Source organism: Selaginella moellendorffii, unplaced genomic scaffold (assembly GCF_000143415.4).
Source record: "Selaginella moellendorffii unplaced genomic scaffold, v1.0 SELMOscaffold_19, whole genome shotgun sequence".
Taxonomy (NCBI): domain Eukaryota; kingdom Viridiplantae; phylum Streptophyta; class Lycopodiopsida; order Selaginellales; family Selaginellaceae; genus Selaginella; species Selaginella moellendorffii.
The window spans coordinates 745,716-760,917 of NW_003314280.1; the positions used below are offsets into that span (position 1 = coordinate 745,716).

Sequence of the window (15,202 nt, forward strand, 5' to 3'; positions counted from 1 at the left end):
CGAAGACACTAGCGTCCAAGCCGGTATCGACGAGAGACGAGCAGGGTCCTCGCCTGAGCTATTAAAGTTGGCCAGCGTTTTCCATCACCTAAGACTCCAATGGCAAAAGGTTCCAACCATGTTGTTCTTGTTCCTCTTCCAGCACAAGGCCATCTCCTGCCAATCCTCTACCTCGCCAGGAAGCTCGCAGCGCATGGATTTGCGGTAACCATCGTCAACATCGACAGCGTCCACGAGAGTGTGAAGCAAAACTGGAGGAACGTTCCACAGCAAGACATCCGCCTGGAATCGATCCAGATGGAGCTCAAGGTCCCCAAAGGCTTCGACGCCGGCAACATGGACGCAGTGGCTGCATTTGTGGATTCGCTCCAGGCCCTGGAAGAACCACTGGCGGATCTCCTCGCCAAACTCAGTGCTGCTCGAGCCGCGTCGTGTGTCATCTCGGATTTCTATCACCCCTCGGCACCGCACGCCGCGTCCAAGGCCGGAATTCCCTCCGTGTGCTTCTGGCCTGGGATGGCGTCGTGGGCTTCGATCCAATACAGCCAGCCTTCGATGATCGCTGCTGGTTATATTCCAGTCGATGGTAAAGTTGGTTCTTTTTTCTGGAGTTTCTTCTTATCGGATTTTTTCTCTAAACTGCCAGAGTCGAATGCTAGCGAGATTGTCGATCTTCCCGGCTTGAAACCGATGCGAGCGGACGATCTCCCGTTCTATCTCCGCAAGGACTTCTACCACAAGCTGGGGAGGGATAGATTTCTTCGCCAGCTCGAACGAGCGGCCAAGGATACGTGGGTCTTGGCAAACTCATTCTACGAGCTGGAACCGCAAGCTTTCGATGCCATGCAGCACGTCGTTCCAGGAAAGTTTGTCCCGGTCGGGCCCCTCTTCCCACTCCGAGATCGCGAGGCGAGTGGGATGGAGGCGAGCTTGCGGCCGGAAGATCACAGCTCCATCGGCTGGCTCGATCGCAAACCTCTCAAATCGGTGCTCTACGTCGCGTTTGGGAGCATCACGGTGCTGAGGCCCGGGGAATTCGAGGAGCTGGCACGGGGGCTGGAAGAGAGCGGGCATCCCTTCCTCTTCTCTGTTCCTCGTGAGATGGTGCCGGAGGTGGGGGACGATCGCGTGGGCGAATTCGCGGAGAGGGCGGCTCGATCGGGCGCCGGGATGGTGGTGCGGTGGGCGCCGCAGCTGGCGGTGCTCCAGCACCCATCGGTGGGCGGATTCCTGAGCCACTGCGGGTGGAATTCCATCCTGGAGAGTGTGAGCAGCGGCGTGCCGGTGCTGGGGTGGCCGATCGCGTCGGAGCAAAACACCAATTGCAAGCTCGCGCTCCAGGAGCGGGGGGTCGGGATGGAGCTGGCGGACAGATCGAGCGGCGGCGTGGCGAGCGCGGTCCGGGAATTGATGGCGAGCGAGGAGCTGAGGAGGAATGTGGCGGAGATTGGGAGGAACGCCCGGGCGGCCGCGGCCGCTGGCGGATCATCGCACAGGAACCTCCATGATTTCTTCCATTCCTGCCAAGATCGAGAGATTCTACTGCAAATCAAGCAACAATCCCTAATCTAGAGAGAGAGAGAGAGAGAGAGAGAGAGAAATATTCCATTCTCTGGCAAAAGGATATTATTATTCTCTCCCCCGTGCGGCAAGATTCCACGATCCGGCCGTCCATTCAAATGGCCACGATGCCGATGGATAGAAAGAGCTTGGAGTCTCCGCAGTGATCTTCCGTCCGGGTCACGCGCCAGGGATCGCAGGGCTTCCATCGCATCGGTCCTTCCTCGCGACGCGACCGGCGAGGATTGAAGCGCAGTGTTAGGGTTTACTCTCCTGTTCCTCTCTCCTGTCTCTCTCGATCTCTCGATCGATCGACAGCGAAGATGCGATTTCCAAGGCTCTGGCAGCGCGGAGGAGTTTTGGGGAGCTCCGATCGAGGCTAGGGTTGAAATTTCCCCCCTTCATCCATCCATGGCTCCTCCAAACACGAGCTATGTCGAAGTGGGAGAGGCGCCGGCGCTGCTGGAGAGCGAGACGACCGATGTGGTTGCAGAGGAGGCTGGCGCATTCGTCCTGCCGCCAAAGATCCCCGTGCCCGCCGCACTGTCGAGCAAATTTGGGGGCTCGCCCCCCGCCAGCGTCTACGAGCTCCTCGAGTGCCCAGTCTGTACCAATTCCATGTATCCTCCCATCCATCAGGTAAAAGCTTCTTTCTCTCTCGATTTCCTGTTCTCTATCCAGTTTGATCCATCGTTGGTGTTCTCTTTCCTTTTTCTTTCTCTTGTGTAGTGCCCGAATGGTCACACTTTGTGCTCTACGTGCAAAGTCCGCGTCCACAACCGCTGCCCGACTTGCCGATACGAGCTCGGGAACATCCGGTGCTTGGCTCTGGAGAAAGTTGCCGAGTCCCTCGAGTTACCATGCCGGTACCAAAGCCATGGCTGCCCGGAGATCTTCCCCTACTACAGCAAGCTCAAGCACGAGTCCCAGTGCTCCTTCCGGCCTTACAATTGCCCCTACGCGGGGTCCGAGTGCTCCATCACCGGAGACATCCCGACTCTCGTCGCCCATCTCCGGGACGATCACAGAGTTGACATGCACAATGGCTGTACCTTCAACCATAGATACGTGAAGTCCAATCCACAGGAGGTCGAGAACGCGACATGGATGCTCACTGTAAGTTCGTCTTTGATTCTTCGTCTTGTTTCTTGTTTTTCGTTTTGTTCCTGTGGACTGATCCGATGCTTGCAGGTTTTTAATTGCTTTGGCCAACACTTTTGCCTCCACTTCGAGGCCTTCCAGCTCGGGGTGGCGCCCGTGTACATGGCCTTCTTGCGATTCATGGGGGACGACAACGATGCCAAGAACTTCAGCTACAGCCTCGAAGTCGGAGCCAACGGGCGCAAGTTGATGTGGCAGGGAGTTCCCAGGAGCATCCGGGACAGCCATCGTAAGGTCCGAGACAGCCACGATGGTTTGATCATCCAGAGAAACATGGCACTCTTCTTCTCTGGAGGGGATAGGAAGGAGCTCAAGCTTAGAGTGACTGGCCGGATCTGGAAGGAGCAATGACAGGGCAGTTTTGAGTGGATGGGGCTGTAGGAGATAGTTGTACATTATCATCACCAGCAGGAAGAATTCTTCTCCGAGGTTTGGGATTTTAGTTTAGAACTTGGGCTTTGGATCGATCAGGGCCTGGCAGGAGAATGAGCTTTGGTTGGTTGGAAGCTGTAACATGGTCAAATCTGAGACTAGAAACACTGGCAAAATGGAAAATCCTTCCTTGAAAAGCTTGCTGAAAGTTGAAAGCTTTGGAAAAGTCTTCCAGAGGAAAAGGTGGCCGGATGGAAGAATTTGGAAGCAGCGATGTCGAGTTTTCTTTCAAGCTGGAGCTGCTGCTGTTACATCGGATGGAGCCGGAGCCGGAGCTGGAGGTGGAGCTCGAGATCGAACTGGCGGAGGTGGTCGGACTGCTGGAGGAGCCGGAGACGCGGGATCATACCAGCCGAGAGCGATCTCCAGCGCCTTTTTGGCGCGAGCGAGGCGGGACTTTCGCCTCCGGCCGGTGTTCCTGTGGAGCGTGCGAACCTTGACAGCCTTGTCGATCACCGAGTAGGCCTCGCCGATCATCACCTCGACGGGCTTGAGCTCCTCGGGCGCCGCCCCCTCGGCCTTCTTCTTAAGATCCTCGAGCGCCGAGAACACCTTCTTCATCCTCGTCCGGATCTCCGACTTCCTGGCCTTGTTGTAGATGCGCCTCTTCTCGGACAAGAGCGCCCTCTTCACCGCCGACGACATCTTCTTCTTCTTGGGCACCTCCTCGTCCTTGGCCGCCGCTAGAACCCGGAATCTAGACGCTGGGCTTGCTGGAGTCGTGGTTCCTCTCCTGGGCTCCAGGTTCGCGAGCGAGGACGCGAGCCTGGCGGTCAGATTGCCTGCATTGCCACAACGGAAAATCGATGCCACACGGCTCTAGCTCAAATCTCCGCGTACCCAAATCGTCGCCGAAGAAGAGCGAGCAGCTCCTGCCGCCGCTGGTGCTACAAATCCCGGAAGCCCGAGGCGCCGTGGCCCAGGGCTGGCGGCACGCCCACGCCGTTGTCATCGTCGTCGCCATAGCTCTATCCAAAGTTTTAGGGTTTGTGGGTTTAAAGGAGGGTTGCGCACCCAACCATTAAATCTTGCAGTTCCGTATAAACTTTTAGAAATTAAACTAGTTTTGATTATTTTCACTGTAAGAATTACTGTTAAATATTAACTAGAAATACATTAAATTAGGTTAAAATCTTCTCACTGGTTGGGCGGGATAACAACAATGGAGATATTGTCTCTACTCAAATCGCTCGCCTTTCTAACAGCTTGATCTGCCACTGCCTGGCCCAATTCAGATGTTGTTGGATCAACCATCGCGGCTATGTCGCAAACCTCTTGCTCGCTCATCCCTTCGTAGAGCCCATCCGAGGCCAACACGATAAACCCATCTTTGTTGGTGTTCGTCCACATCGACACGTCTGGGGTGGCAATCACGCCGTGGTTCTTGAGCGGGAGGTCCCCGATGGCGCGCGACATTGGAAAGTGGCCATCGATCACGCCGAAGCGTACCACGCCGCCCGCGGCCTCTATCCGGTGCTTCTCTGCGGGTAACTCCGGGTGATGGTCGCTCGTTAGCGCCTTGGCAACCAGCTTCTCGCCACCGTCGCGGACGCACGCGATCGCCCTCGAGTCGCCAACGTTGGCCACGACCATGAACTCGTCCGTCACTACTGCTACGCACGCGGTGGATCCCGCTGGCCACCGGTTCTTGTAGGCTTCCTTGAGAAACGAGCTCTCCAGCTCTGCGATGGTCTTCTCCAGAGCCGCCCTGACAACTCCAGCGTCGATTTTACTGCTAGAGGCATCCAGTGATCCCCGGAGGTTTGCGCGGAGCTTGGGCTCGAAGTTCTGGACGAGGAACTCGCTGGCCTGGGAGCCTATGTGGCCGTCGAAGATGGCGAAAACTCCCACCCGGCTATCACCATGATCGGCGAGCAAGTCGGCAAGCGCTAGTAGCCGATCTTCCTGGTATCTCCGGCGCCCTTGAATGCTCAGATGCCCACTGGACCACCCTGTTGATACTTCCACTGCTACAACACTACTCACCAAGAGCTCCAAGAGCGCCAAGAGAGCCAAGAGCTTCTTCATCCTTCCTTACCCTAGAAAAGGAAGCTCTATATAATCGTTATAAACATCCGGTCACATGTGACAAGTTAAGGCGTGTCTTACCAGCCAGAAACTTGGGGGGCTTCTTGAGCGTCACGGCACCGCGCTGCTTCTCTAGGTCGGGTGCAGGATCGCAGGACTGGCACGCGGATCAATGGCAACTAGTAACTGTGGGCTTGTGTGTTTGTTTCTTCTCTTCTCAATTCCCGTTAGCGCTAGCGTCTCTTTGAGCCTAGTCTCAAGATTTGCCAATGCCGGTGATGCAAGTCAAGCGAGAGAGATTTTCCTCCTCTCCTCACTAGTCGATTCTTCTTTTTCTTCCTTGATCTCCGCTCAGAAGCTCATCTACGTAGCAAGTGAGTACCTTGTTGAGGTAGTGTTCGGATCCAGCAAGAAGCTGATTTTCGACAGGAAGCACATATATAAAGTGCTCCAGAAGCAACTTAGGATATCCACACAGCTCAGACACATTCAAGCCACTCAATTGCAGCACCAACTGCCAATGGTGACAGACAATGGTGGCTGTTTGTTCCAAGTTATATACCTCTCCAATTATGTCCTAGGTGAACTCTTTAGCTTATTAACATAGTGCATTGAAATAGTGTAGAAGAGGTGGTGTATAGGAGAAGGTGTACAAGACACAATGGAACTCAGGGGACTCAAAGAGTATGCTTTGGTTGTGGATATGCATGGGGAATCAGTCACAAGTATGGAGTGTGGATTTACAATGTCAAGACCATCAGTGAAACAAACAAGGGAGCAAACTTTAGGCCAACCTCAGACGGGCTATAGAATATTCTCAGAATATTCTTGTGGTTCCTCCTAGCCACAAATGGCAGCCTCAAAAAGTTAAATAAACCTCACATAAAGGGAGTCCAAGACAATATGGCCATGGAGAAAAGATGTGCAAATGACAGTACTAATGTTACGACAAATGGCTCATATAATAATACAACTATAGAACTCAATTCTCCCCTTCCTCAGAAATGTCATCCAAGTCATAATTAAAACTTGGAAACATTCTCTTCATATCATCCTCAATTTCCCATGTAGCTTTGTTCATGGAATAATTATTTCACTAAACTAACAACTCCGTAGTTATCTTCTGGCATGTTTTCACCAATCTTTGAGCAAGAATATTGGCCGGACTAGCCTTCTTAATATCAATCTTAGGAACTTGGATGATGGACTGATCCACGATAGCACTAGAGTGTAAATACACTTTAAGCTTGCTTACATAAAATATTGGATAAATCTTCAAATTAGCTAGTAAGTCCAAAGTGTATGCAAGATCCCCCATCTGTAAATTTATCTAAAACCCACAATACCATGGAGACAACTTAGCACTACCACCTCCTTTTAGAGACTGTTATGCATCTGACAATTTAAAGAAAATCTTATCACCAACTTTGTACTCTAATGTTCATCAACCAATCTTTTGTCTCGATTTTGAGTTTTCCTCATGCTCAACTTTGCCAACTCAAGCTTGTTTTATATATCCTCCATGAAATCATAAGTATGAGGTATTTAAACTAAAGCTAAACTCAAACTCACAAGAGATTTAAGCTTATAGCTATACATCACCATAAAGAGAGACATGCCAATAGCCAATTGATGACCGTTATTGTGAGTAAAATAAAACAAAGGCAAATATTTCTCCTATACTCTCTGTCAAGTCAAGTTTCCCAAAAAAGATCTTAACATATCTTCTAATAGTTGATTCATATGCTTTGTCTGGCCATTTAATTATGGATGCTCACCATTACTTATGCTCACTTTAGTCTTTAGTTTTTCAAATATCATTTGCCAAAGCTTGGACATAAATTTGAAATTCCAATCGCTCACAATGTCATCTAACAAACTATAGGGATTGAATAACCAGTCTATAAAGAATTGAGAAAGTTTAAAACTTTTAATAGTCATCTTCATTGGGAAGAAATGAGCCATCTTCATCAAGCAATCCACAACAATCTAAATAACATTATTTCCTTGAAAAGTCTTGAGTAAACCAATGATAAAGTCCAACTATAAAGGCGTCCCTCAACAAAACCTTCACACAAATATTAGTTATAAAGGAGTCAAAGCTAGCAAACTCCTTAAACTCATTCAAGAGATCACTGGATAACTTCATGAATAAGATAGAATTTACCATCTTGGATAATGTATTAGCCACTTTATTGTCACCTCTATGCTTGTATTGAATCTTAACAAACATTTCTTATAAAAACTCTTGCTGACAAGTAAGGTAACCTTGAAGATCCTTTTGTCGACTAAAATACTGAAGAGACTAATGATCTAAGTTTACATGGAAATTAATATCACCATTCCTTCACAATAGCAATCACAATATACAACTCCTTGTTTCTAATAGCTCAATTCCATTGTATAGCATAAAATTTGTGGCTCATGAATGCAAAAAGATGCCCAACTTGAAGTAAGATAACTCAAATAGCAATGCCACTTGCATCTATTTCGACCATAAGAGGTTAGATGTGGAAGATTTACCACAACAAATACTTGAGTTATATCCAAAATGCATCCCACCACATTCACTTTAGAATTTATTGACCCCTTTAGGACAATCTTTGCCTTGATGTTTAGCCCTATGGCAACAAAAACAATTGCTCACCACCTTTTCTTTCTCCCATTGGTTCGAATGAAGCTTCTTAACTTCATTGCCATCTTTATTCTTTGAGGCATGATATAGCAATGGTCATTTCTTCCCCGAATATGAAGCATGGACTAGTTGGTCATCATGTTGACTATTCTGTAAACCATCCTGTTGACCAAAGTTGACCAAATTAACTAATGATTTAGGCAAAAAGATTTAAACCTTAGTGATAGCATTAGTCAATGTTACTAGAAAATCCATCCTAACCTTCTATTGCACATTCATTGAACTCAAACTTTGTATCCAAAAATAAAATCCCCTACTAGATCTCTAGTAGCTGGTTCATGAGATTAACTTCTTCAAACTGCTTGACAAATAAAGCATAAAAAACCTTCATGAAATCACTCCAAAAAGCTAGCTTCAAATTAGATTTAATGCAGTCTTCCATGACGAAGAAACATGATTTGTAAGCTTCATCACAAAAAAATCAATTTTCACTTTATCCTCATAAGGAATGTGATTTCCCATAATTCCAACCAAAAATCAACCTCCTAGCTATCATAAATATTCAGTGATGACTTCCATTCCATGATACCATAATCCTTGACTAATGGTAATCATAGACATGAGATTTATTCAACCTTGAAAGTCCATGCGAAGCAAAAAATCCTTAATAAGATTGATAAAATCTTTAACCTCCTTAATGTTGCTTTGAACTTTAGAAATCTGGCATCTTTACCACACAACGACATCATCAAGAGTCTCTTCCTCATCATTATGGCTATCATCACTAATGCCATATTCCTCATCAAAATCAATATCTTGCTCACTAAAGGAACGTGTTGCTCCGATACCAATGAAATGAACAAAGGAAAGAACCTTAGGCTAACCTCCCAACCTTTAAGGTGTTACAACCTTAAACCCTAAGCATGTAGCAAATTGAGTAACTAAAGGTTGAAGTTGTGATTGATATAAACCACATAAATATTCTAAGAATATTCTATAACTTGTCTACAAATCCGTGAGAGGCTCTCTCTTTCTCAACCACGATGCTGATGTTGCCATGGTGAAGTTGTCTAGCTACTTGGTGCTATTGCTCAAGCTGCCAAGATCTTTCCCTAGGCCTCTTCCTTACTTGGTTGAAATCACAAGAATCAATATTGGTGGCTAACTCACCTCTTAAACATCTTTAGGGAGTTTCATCATCTTCGACAAAGGAACATATTACACTATTTTGGTTAAGGCTTTATTTGAGAAGGTAAAGGATTCTCTAGATGCAGTTCTTTCTACAAGTTACAATCGTGTCTAGTAACCTCATAACCAGATCTACTATGTTTCTAAGGGTCAATCTTTCTTATTTCCTTCCTTTGATTTTCACTTAAAACACTTACCATCTCACTCTCTTTAATTAACTATATGATGAGTGGCACTAATGGAGAACAAACTCACCATTTTGCTATATGAAAGATCACAAACTCTACAAAAATGAGTTGGTGTTTTTGGAAGCTACATGCAGCACAACATTGAGAAACAAGAACTCTCATTTACGGCGGTGGATTGCTTTAAATTTTAGTTAAGCTTCATTTAAAGTCTATGTAATCACTTGAAAACTATTCTCTTCAAGAGTGCTTCCTAGCTTTAATAAACCCCAACTTACTTGGAAGCACAATAGAAGCATCAATTTCATTGTCAAAAGTTCTCTTGAACCAAAATGTTCGTTTAATTGAAATCAAATTTCAAAGGTTTGTGATGGTAAGTGTTGCCATTGTTAGAGGAGTAACAAATTTATCCTTCAAATGCAAATTTGTTAACATCCTCTTTGATTTGCCATTGTAAAACTGAGTGACTTTTAACTTTAGCAACGATTGACAAAATTTATCTAAAAGTTTCAACCAAATTATAATATGGTCAAACCGAGGGCCTAAACCTACAGACACCGTTTCCTTGATCATTAACTACATTCTTTTGAGTAAGAGGTCAATATAGCTAGCACCAAAATTGCATCAAAATTAAATCATACTGTAAGAGGACATAGTTTTGCAACTAAAATATAATAAAATATTAAATAATAAGTACTTTTGAGCTTTATCTAAGCAAAGCCATTCAAAACTTTCACAAAACATTCATAAATGATTTACAACCATATTGGGAAGTTTGTCTATTCTTTTGCTTTTAAAATTTTTAGTAAACATTGGCAAGTTCATAGAAGCTTTTAAAGAAGGCAATGAAATTTACATGATTTTCTTTTATAAGGGAAAAGTTATTACATCATTATTGAAAATGAGGAGTATAAGGAAGAAAAACTTTGTTACTTAATTGATTAATTTTAAAAAAATTTTACTTTCATTTTTTTTTTAATTCACTTTGTGTTTATTTTCTCGTGTTGTTGTAGTTGCTAAGTGTTACATCACTTCATAAGCATAGAATTTAACATCAAGATATTAAGCTAAACAATATACTTGTGGTAGGAAGATATACTTGAGTCATCGACCAAATAAACAATAAAACCTTGTACAAGGCATTGGTTCTCTTAGATATGAATAATTTTCAAGAGTTTATCAATGAAAATTATTTATACAAAAATAATAAAAGTGATATACGCTACAAAACACCCGAAGTTTGAAACATAAGTGTGTTTTTTATTTTGGTATCAAACTCAAGCCTCAAGTGTTGTGTAACACAGTATAAATAAATTTAATTAATATCATTTTTGCCATTTCTGTATAAATAATTTTATTAATATATTCTTGAAAATTATCCATACTTAAGAAGATTAATACTTTTGTACAAGGTTTTGTTGTTTATTTGGTTAATGAGTCAATTTGTTTGTTTGGTTAATGAGTCAAATGTGTTCTCCTGTTATGAATATATTGTTTAGCTTGATATCTCGATAGTAAATTCCATACTCATAAAATGATGCAACACCTAACAATTGTAACTATAAAAGAAAATAAACACAAAATGAATCACAAAAAAAAAAATGAAAGTAGAAAAAATTTAAAACTAACCAATTGAATAGCAAAGTTTTTCTTCTTTATGTTCCTCATTTTCAATAATGATGTAGCAACTTTTCCTTCATGAAAAAAAATTATATAAATTTCATTGCCTTCTTTGAAAGCCTCCATGAACCTATTAATGTTTGTTAAAAATTTAAAAGTAAAAGAAAAATGAAACCTCCCAACATGGTTAGAGATTATATAATCTCCATCATCACCCAAAAATTTACCACATCACAGTTGTTTGCTCTTCAATCTAAAACCAAAATAAATCTCCCAATAAGCTGAAGCCAATTCCACTTCATCCAACATCTGGATAAAAACACAAAAAAAAAACAAAAGAATGCCTTACGTCATAACTTTGCATGAATTTATTAATGTTTGTTACAAATTTAAAAGCAAAAGAAAAATGAAACTTCCCAACATGGTTATGGATTATATAATCTCCATTATCACTCAAAACTTTATCACATCACAGTTGTTTGCTCCTCAATCTAGAACCAAAATAAATTTCCCAATAAGCTGAAACCAATTGCACCTCATCCAACATTTGGATAAAAAAACAAAAAAAATAAAAATAAAAAATGAAAGAATGCTTTATGTTAGAACTTTGCATAAACCTATTAATGTTTGTTAAAAATTTAAAATCAAAAGAATAGTGAAACCTCCCAATATGGTTAGGGGTTATATAATCTCCATCATCACCCAAAAATTTACCACATCACATTTATTTACTCCTTAATATAAAACCAAAATAAATCTCCCAATAAGCTGAAACCAATTGCACCTCATCTAACATTTGGATAAAAAAACAAACAAAAAAAAAATAAAATGAAAGAATGCCTTACCATCACAACTTTAACTACATAACCTTGGGAGTCATTAGGATACCTACACACGGTCAAAGCCTCCTCTCCCAATCTCTCCCCTTACAATTTCCACGTCGAGGAAGAGTCAGCCGCAAGGTTGACTTCATCGCTCTTAAGCCGCGGGAAAGATCGCTAGGATCAGGAAAGCCACAAGCAACAGCATGGCTGCAAAGTAACAATGGAAATCGATAATGAGCCGATGCATCGCAAGAAAGAAGCTTTTTCTTTGCTGCCGATGTTGATCTCCCGCACGATCGTGCGCCGCTAGCACGCCAATCTGTAAGAGAATAGCTAGCAGCAAGAACAAAAAGAAAGAACCTTGCCTCGCTCACCAATGTCGATCTCCGGCGTGCCGATCTCTAAGAAGCTCTGGATGTAAGAGAGAGTAGCTAGCAGCAGGAAGGAACCTGGTGGCGCTCGCCTCGCCCTTTTTAGCCCCAAATAAACCCTAAGTGCTTCCGAACATGGTTCGTATGCTTCTTCCCGGGACCTTTAAAAAAGTAACCTCGACTTCTATTAATTATGAAATTTATTAGGACATATGAGTAATTAGACTGGGATAACAACAATGGAGATTAGCTCACCTTTCTGGCAGCTTGGCCAAACTCTGGTGTTTCTGGATCGACCGTCGCGGCTATGTCGCAAACCTCTTGCTCGCTCATCCCATCGTAGAGCCCATGCGAAGCCACATCCATGGCGTTACTCCACACCGTGACATCCGTGGTGCCAATCACGCCGTAGAACCTCTTGAGCAGGAGGTCCCCGATGGAGCGGGACTTTGGAAACCAGCCCTCGATCACGCCAAAGCGTACCCCATGGGCAACTCCGGATGGTGGTCGCTCGTTAGCGCCTTGGCAACCAGCTTGTCGACCCCGTCGCGGACGCACGCGATCGCCCTCGAGTCGCCGACGTTGGCCACGACCATGAACTCGTCCGTCACCACCGCAACGCACGCGGTGGATCCCGCGTCCCACCACCGCTTGTCGTAGGCTTCCTTGAGTAACGACGTCTCCAGCTCCGGTCTTCTCCAGAGCCGCCTTGACAACTCCAGCGTTGATTTTAGCATCCAGTGATCCATGGAGGTTTGCGCAGAGCCTGGGCTCGAAGTTCCACCATCATCGGTGAGCAAGTTGGAGAGCGCTAGTAGCCGATCTTCCTGGTGTCTCCGGCGCCCTTGAATGCTCAGACCACCCTGTTGATACTTCCACTGCTACAACACTACTCACCGCCAAGAGCGCCAAGAGCGCCAAGAGCTTACCCTATGACAAAAGGAAGAGCTTTGGTCTCTTTATATAGTCTCAAGGAAAAAGGTTTCAACCATGAGCTTCGAAACATCCACACTTGACCTTGATCGTTTCACTGTTGCTCACCACCTCGCCCTGGATTATCCCTCCCACGAACTTCCCAATTACCAGCTGAGACACCATCACTACATTCCCAGGATCCTGGAAACAAAGAATGGATTAGTTGATCTCCTATACGAGAAGAGAACTTGGACGCTTCTTACTTGTGTCCTGTAACTCCGGATCCCCATGAGACCATAGTTCCTGGATCGCGTCCAGTGGTGGTGCTTGAATTTGTAGTCGTTTCCCAGAACGCCCAGCCGCCCAGCCGCGCGCATGAAATAGTACGCCGGCTTTGGCAGCGGCCGATTGGCGATGGCGCTCGTCGTGAACTGGTTGAGGAGCACTTGATCCCCGCGAAAGATTTGAGAGTGGCCTCCGCAGTGGACATCACCTGTGGATCTCTGTGAGAAACCAAACGAACAAGCAAAGAATTTGAGGAAGACTTCCTACCTCCCAGGACCATGACCTCTCTCCGCCCGCTCTCCTTCCAATTCACCAGCGCTTCGATCATCCTCGTCTGCTCCTTGCGATGCATGTCCGCCGACCAGTGCCCCCGGAAATCCGCGAGCCGCGGCACATTCTTCCCGGCGGCATCGGTGATGTTCGGCTCCAGGAAGACGAGCGGCGCCGGGGAGCAAACCAGCAGCACGCGTACATCCTCGAAGAGATCCCCCGGGCGGAGAGCCTGGTCGATGTCAGTCCACTGCGGGCTGCCGAGGTAGGGGAACTCGTCGCCCTTGACTCGCTGGAACGATCGGCAGCCGCGAACATCCAAGAACATAAGCCCCAGCCCGCCAACAACGTGGAAGTGGTGGTCCTGCACGGACGGCCAGGATTCGCCGAGTTCTTCCGCAAATCATGGAAGCACCTACCTTGGTCAGCTTGTGGAGCTTCCTGAAATCGATGTCGCGGTCCAATTGGCGCTGGTACTCCAGGTAGGCGATCCACGCGCCGCGCGCGATGAAGAAATCGAGGCATTCCGGGTCCCAGTCGGCCTCGAGGTCGGCCCAATTGTCGCGGATCTCGTGGTCGTCGTAGATCATGAGATTGGGGCAATTCGCCAGGCAGCGGGCGGTGGGGGGGTGCCGCCACGTCTCGCGGTACACCTCGCGGTACGCTTCGCGGACTTCCTCCTCTTTGGTGTGCCACAGATGCCGCGGGACGTCCTTCATGATGTCTTCCTTGCACAGCCGGAATCGATCGGAGCAGCGGTCGACATGGTTTTCCTTGTCCATCAATTTATCGCCATCGCCATACACCTGGGAGAAAAGAGAACGAGAAATTTCTTAAGAACACGACAAGAACATAAGAACAGGGGAATGGAGGGATCGTTTAATGGAACAGCAATCTTAGATCCAACCGTGCAATCCTTGAAGGAAAGAAAGGAAATCGAGGACCCAACACAGGAATTCTGGACAAAAGCCGCCGCGAGAATGGATCGATCTCTCACCTGGTCGCCGAGATGGAGGACCAAGTCCACGCTCCCAGCCTCGATGTTCTTGGCGAGGTCCGCCCACAGGTCCGAGTGGATGGGAATTTCCATCTGGGTGATGAAGATCTTGTTGCAGCTCACCACTCCAACATTGACACGATCCCACAGCTCCTCCTTCCTGGGAAACGTGACGAAGCTACTCCTGGCCACGAGATCAGATTTGCAACCCTCCAGCTCCACCAGGTAGCGGCACCCGGGGCTGAGCTCCAAGAACTCAAACGCCACCGGCCGATTCGCGGGCAACTTCTTCTCCACCTTCAAGCTCCTCCCCTGCTTGCTCTTCGATCTTCCCGGCAGCGCTGGATCTTGATCCCCTTCCTTGGGAATCGCGCTCGCCTGATCTTGCGCAGCGGGAGCATCCTTCTTCGCTCTTCGCCGACGCCTCCTGGATTGCTGGAGCAGCTGCCGCGACCGCAACACGCCGGCGGCATCCTCGATCTGGGTGAGCGAGACCGTGATCCGGGCCTCGCGATCGATTTCCAGCAGGATCCTGGCGCTCGTTGACGTTACCTTGCCAATCACTGGCCCGATCACCACATTGGCGTCTTCCTGGGATTTCTTCCTCCCATTTCGCTCCTCGCCCAGCAATTTGTTCACTGCCCCGGCGACCTTCTTCCTCCACGCGCTCATGATCACTCCATCCGTACGAAGCAAAACCCAGGCCTATATAAACAACGCGTGACGATTCG

General features: G+C 46.6%; 7 protein-coding genes across 7 annotated transcripts; 2 read left to right on the forward strand and 5 right to left on the reverse strand.

The window, feature by feature from the left end:
• The first annotated feature begins 99 nt into the window (after nt 1–99).
• Nucleotides 100–1,572, forward strand: LOC9650608 (7-deoxyloganetin glucosyltransferase). The gene has a single exon (XM_002972225.2). The coding sequence runs from the start codon at nt 100–102 to the stop codon at nt 1,570–1,572; it is 1,473 nt and encodes a 490-aa protein (XP_002972271.2).
• An 83-nt stretch (nt 1,573–1,655) lies between these two features.
• On the forward strand, nt 1,656–3,278 carry LOC9650609 (putative E3 ubiquitin-protein ligase SINAT1). The gene is made up of 3 exons (XM_002972226.2): nt 1,656–2,199; nt 2,290–2,676; nt 2,752–3,278. Exons 1-3 carry the CDS (start codon nt 1,972–1,974, stop codon nt 3,070–3,072), a joined length of 936 nt encoding a protein of 311 aa, XP_002972272.1. The 5' UTR covers nt 1,656–1,971; the 3' UTR covers nt 3,073–3,278.
• On the reverse strand, nt 3,262–4,204 carry LOC112347070 (30S ribosomal protein S20, chloroplastic-like). The gene is made up of 2 exons (XM_024677317.1): nt 3,994–4,204; nt 3,262–3,935 (listed from the first exon to the last, which is right to left on the reverse strand). Exons 1-2 carry the CDS (start codon nt 4,115–4,117, stop codon nt 3,382–3,384), a joined length of 678 nt encoding a protein of 225 aa, XP_024533085.1. The 5' UTR covers nt 4,118–4,204; the 3' UTR covers nt 3,262–3,381.
• Nucleotides 4,205–4,267: 63 nt separating this feature from the next.
• Nucleotides 4,268–5,181, reverse strand: LOC9650610 (probable protein phosphatase 2C 51). Its single transcript, XM_002972423.2, has one exon. It carries the CDS (start codon nt 5,179–5,181, stop codon nt 4,291–4,293), a length of 891 nt encoding a protein of 296 aa, XP_002972469.2. The 3' UTR covers nt 4,268–4,290.
• Nucleotides 5,182–11,518: 6,337 nt separating this feature from the next.
• On the reverse strand, nt 11,519–12,370 carry LOC112347104. The gene is made up of 3 exons (XM_024677442.1): nt 12,282–12,370; nt 12,008–12,123; nt 11,519–11,952 (listed from the first exon to the last, which is right to left on the reverse strand). The coding sequence occupies exons 1-3, from the start codon at nt 12,368–12,370 to the stop codon at nt 11,708–11,710; spliced, it is 450 nt and encodes a 149-aa protein (XP_024533210.1). The 3' UTR covers nt 11,519–11,707.
• On the reverse strand, nt 12,171–12,869 carry LOC112347151 (probable protein phosphatase 2C 73). The gene has a single exon (XM_024677554.1). It carries the CDS (start codon nt 12,751–12,753, stop codon nt 12,472–12,474), a length of 282 nt encoding a protein of 93 aa, XP_024533322.1. The 5' UTR covers nt 12,754–12,869; the 3' UTR covers nt 12,171–12,471.
• Nucleotides 12,870–12,941: 72 nt separating this feature from the next.
• LOC9651288 lies at nt 12,942–15,200 on the reverse strand. The gene is made up of 5 exons (XM_024677551.1): nt 14,472–15,200; nt 13,894–14,280; nt 13,472–13,838; nt 13,183–13,412; nt 12,942–13,120 (listed from the first exon to the last, which is right to left on the reverse strand). The coding sequence occupies exons 1-5, from the start codon at nt 15,141–15,143 to the stop codon at nt 12,989–12,991; spliced, it is 1,788 nt and encodes a 595-aa protein (XP_024533319.1). The 5' UTR covers nt 15,144–15,200; the 3' UTR covers nt 12,942–12,988.
• Nucleotides 15,201–15,202: the final 2 nt, after the last annotated feature.

What these genes read in the sequence shown, in the direction of transcription:
- LOC9650609 (XM_002972226.2), top strand. Translation starts at nt 1,972, where the DNA reads ATGGCTCCTCCAAACACGAGCTATGTCGAAGTGGGAGAGGCGCCGGCG. An exon ending in TGTATCCTCCCATCCATCAG is followed by an intron (nt 2,200 to 2,289) that starts GTAAAAGCTTCT and finishes TCTCTTGTGTAG; the next exon opens with TGCCCGAATGGTCACACTTT. An exon ending in ACGCGACATGGATGCTCACT is followed by an intron (nt 2,677 to 2,751) that starts GTAAGTTCGTCT and finishes CGATGCTTGCAG; the next exon opens with GTTTTTAATTGCTTTGGCCA.
- LOC112347151 (XM_024677554.1), bottom strand. Translation starts at nt 12,753, where the DNA reads ATGGATCACTGGATGCTAAAATCAACGCTGGAGTTGTCAAGGCGGCTC.
- LOC112347104 (XM_024677442.1), bottom strand. Translation starts at nt 12,370, where the DNA reads ATGGATGTGGCTTCGCATGGGCTCTACGATGGGATGAGCGAGCAAGAG. An exon ending in GTCGATCCAGAAACACCAGA is followed by an intron (nt 12,124 to 12,281) that starts GTTTGGCCAAGC and finishes GGAAGCACTTAG; the next exon opens with GGTTTATTTGGGGCTAAAAA. An exon ending in CACGCCGGAGATCGACATTG is followed by an intron (nt 11,953 to 12,007) that starts GTGAGCGAGGCA and finishes ATTCTCTTACAG; the next exon opens with ATTGGCGTGCTAGCGGCGCA.
- LOC112347070 (XM_024677317.1), bottom strand. Translation starts at nt 4,117, where the DNA reads ATGGCGACGACGATGACAACGGCGTGGGCGTGCCGCCAGCCCTGGGCC. An exon ending in CTTCTTCGGCGACGATTTGG is followed by an intron (nt 3,936 to 3,993) that starts GTACGCGGAGAT and finishes GTGGCAATGCAG; the next exon opens with GCAATCTGACCGCCAGGCTC.
- LOC9650610 (XM_002972423.2), bottom strand. Translation starts at nt 5,181, where the DNA reads ATGAAGAAGCTCTTGGCTCTCTTGGCGCTCTTGGAGCTCTTGGTGAGT.
- LOC9651288 (XM_024677551.1), bottom strand. Translation starts at nt 15,143, where the DNA reads ATGAGCGCGTGGAGGAAGAAGGTCGCCGGGGCAGTGAACAAATTGCTG. An exon ending in TCCTCCATCTCGGCGACCAG is followed by an intron (nt 14,281 to 14,471) that starts GTGAGAGATCGA and finishes CTTTTCTCCCAG; the next exon opens with GTGTATGGCGATGGCGATAA. An exon ending in TCCGGAGTTACAGGACACAA is followed by an intron (nt 13,121 to 13,182) that starts GTAAGAAGCGTC and finishes CTTTGTTTCCAG; the next exon opens with GATCCTGGGAATGTAGTGAT.
- LOC9650608 (XM_002972225.2), top strand. Translation starts at nt 100, where the DNA reads ATGGCAAAAGGTTCCAACCATGTTGTTCTTGTTCCTCTTCCAGCACAA.